This window comes from Solanum stenotomum, unplaced genomic scaffold, assembly GCF_019186545.1.
Source record: "Solanum stenotomum isolate F172 unplaced genomic scaffold, ASM1918654v1 scaffold2487, whole genome shotgun sequence".
NCBI lineage: Eukaryota > Viridiplantae > Streptophyta > Magnoliopsida > Solanales > Solanaceae > Solanum > Solanum stenotomum.
The window spans coordinates 1-2,515 of record NW_026028258.1 but is presented as its reverse complement, the minus strand read 5'-3'; the positions used below and the strand labels follow the sequence as shown (position 1 = coordinate 2,515).

The 2,515-nt window shown below is 37.7% G+C and overlaps 1 protein-coding gene across 1 annotated transcript; it reads right to left on the bottom strand.

Moving 5' to 3' along the window:
* Positions 1–1,704: 1,704 nt before the first annotated feature.
* Positions 1,705–2,376, bottom strand: LOC125851349 (transcription initiation factor TFIID subunit 9-like). Its single transcript, XM_049531129.1, has one exon. The coding sequence runs from the start codon at positions 2,350–2,352 to the stop codon at positions 2,005–2,007; it is 348 nt and encodes a 115-aa protein (XP_049387086.1). The 5' UTR covers positions 2,353–2,376; the 3' UTR covers positions 1,705–2,004.
* Positions 2,377–2,515: the final 139 nt, after the last annotated feature.

Genomic DNA, 2,515 nt, shown 5'->3' with positions numbered 1-2,515 from the left:
GGCAATATCAAAACTTGCACCAGTAATGATCATTTCTTCTAGCATCACAGCGAACACATTTCTTCCTCCTCGTTTCTCAAAAGCAACAGATATATATCTTGGCATATCTTCTTCTCTACTAATTTCATCATTGCGAATAAGAGGGAATGAATAATCTCCATAACTCTAACGCTACCTCCACTCAAATTATCATGGTACTGAAATAATTCTTCGTCTGTCCAGTGTCTCAGTGATTTCAGAACAGTTTCGAGTATCCTAAGAGGCCCCTTTGTTCACATTTGTAGCATCATGAGCAACTTGACTAAAAATAGCTAGTGATGCACCAAAATTCACCTAGCCAGTTATACTGTATCGCTCAAAAGAACACCCCAGCAGAAGACAAGTTATAAATGAACCCGTTAATACCAGAGATAGACTGTGCCACATTACTAATCCAAGAAAAGAAACAACCTCACTGAGGATCATAATATAGTTCGTCAGATGAAAAATAGCATGTGCGGAGTCATCCAATGAACATGATATCTGGAGGAACCTTCGACTTTCCAGGGAATACTAAGTAAAACAACAACATATCTGGAGGAAGCAGATTGTTGCTAGACCAGTCTAATCCACTGAGCACTAAGAGCCAGTGGTGAGCAGTAGCCTTCCATAACCTTACATCCAATTTTTGTATGCATTGTAGGTGCCCTTTCTTTCCTTCGGACTCATTAAGGAAGCAATATGCAAATGGATACTTAAATAGACTTGGATAGTGCGCAAATAACCAGGATATGAGAATAAAATCCTTCGATGTAAAATGAGTTAATCCAACTAGGTAGTGAACTGGCATAGCATAGAGAAGAGCAGCAAGTCTGTAATTGCAAAAGCGAACACCCAACTGACTCAGCAATAGAGGGATGAACTATATTATTGCAAGCTGAACCATCCGGAGTCTATCCTCAGTAAGTTCAACAAGAACAAGCAGAAAGGATTGGGAGAGCTGATCAATTCGAATCACCTGGTTCATGTGTTTTAGCTTACTAATAATATTCAAACGAACTTGAGAAGATTCATCCATCAGCAGAGAAAGAAATATTTGGAGAAGATGTTCAACAATTGTATTCTTCCTTGAAATAAGAGTCATTCCCATCATAACCAAAGAATTAACAGATAGAGCATGTTGGCAAGAGCAGTCGTGCATAGTACTGCTAGTTGCTCGTGAAATAGAGCATCTAGTATAACTAGTAATATACAACTCCACTGTACAGCAATTGGGGCATTGGTCTTCGCAGCGAATCTTTTTGCTGGTTGGTTTCATTCTCAATAAGAAAGCTCAGATCGAATCAGTATTGGTCAAGTTGTCGTTGCTTATTTGGTAGTGTCTATGCAGCCTTCTATTGGTGATTATTCTAGGAAATCCTATGCAGATTTTTTGAACTTGGTAACTTTATTCTAGAAAATTCTATGCAGATTAAAAGTGTTTATTTTACTTTTTAACCAATCATGTTATAATACTTTGAATGGTAAATATGGTTAGTCAGCTAACATCAGAAAGTTGATCCAGAACAGCAAACTGTTAAGAACTCCAATTGCCAGAACCCATTCACACCCTAAAAAATTTCCTGTAGAACCTTCAGCATCTTCTGTTCTGCATAAGACTGAAAATTTCTACACCACTACCCCAGCATTCAACCACCAATACCTCTTGTTCAACTTTTCAAAGTCACGGTAATAAACCACATATGATAGCCCCAGACTATGACCTTTTTTTCTTTTTTGAAATAGGTAACTTCCCAAACTACGACCTATTAGTTTGATACCTTTTCACTAATTTCAGTAATAACCTAAAATATATAATTATGCCAAATGACAACCGAAGTTCTGAAACACGTTACAAGAGAACAACATAAAACTCCAAGACAAAATTTTTAGTTACATCATATAATTCTTTGATTCAGAGAGTCTCCATTTTACTTATCTTTCTTAGACGAGAGAGGGCTAAAGGTTATCAATTTCACCATACACCTAAAAGGTCTCTAATAAAGATATAAGTTCATTCTTGGAAGAATGAAATACCAGCACAACAATGAAGGATTTAACAAGACTTGGTACCTCACGCGGCGGGGGTTGTGAGAAGCTGAAATTAACTTTTGACTGAATGGCAAGCTTGATGTCATCAGAGTCAATGGAAGCCTTCCCTGCATGCTCTGAGTAGACTTGAGCATCCGTCAGTACATCAACAACATAGCGATACCACAGTTCCAAAAATTGTTGCACAACTCGAGGCTCGTAGTCATCAACACCCATTGATTTTAGCAACGTTTTGACAATCTTTGCATCCCTTGGCAAGTCCTCTTCTCCACCTTCAGCCATTTCTTTCAAGGTTCAACCTAAAAAGAAACATTAACCATCAACATCATTTCATACACATCAGTAGTGTCAATATAGAGTTGCAGAAACCAGATAGAGATGGAGATGTGATGCACTACAAGTTGTAATCAGTAAAAATTCTGAAAAGCATCAGAGTGAAATTTTA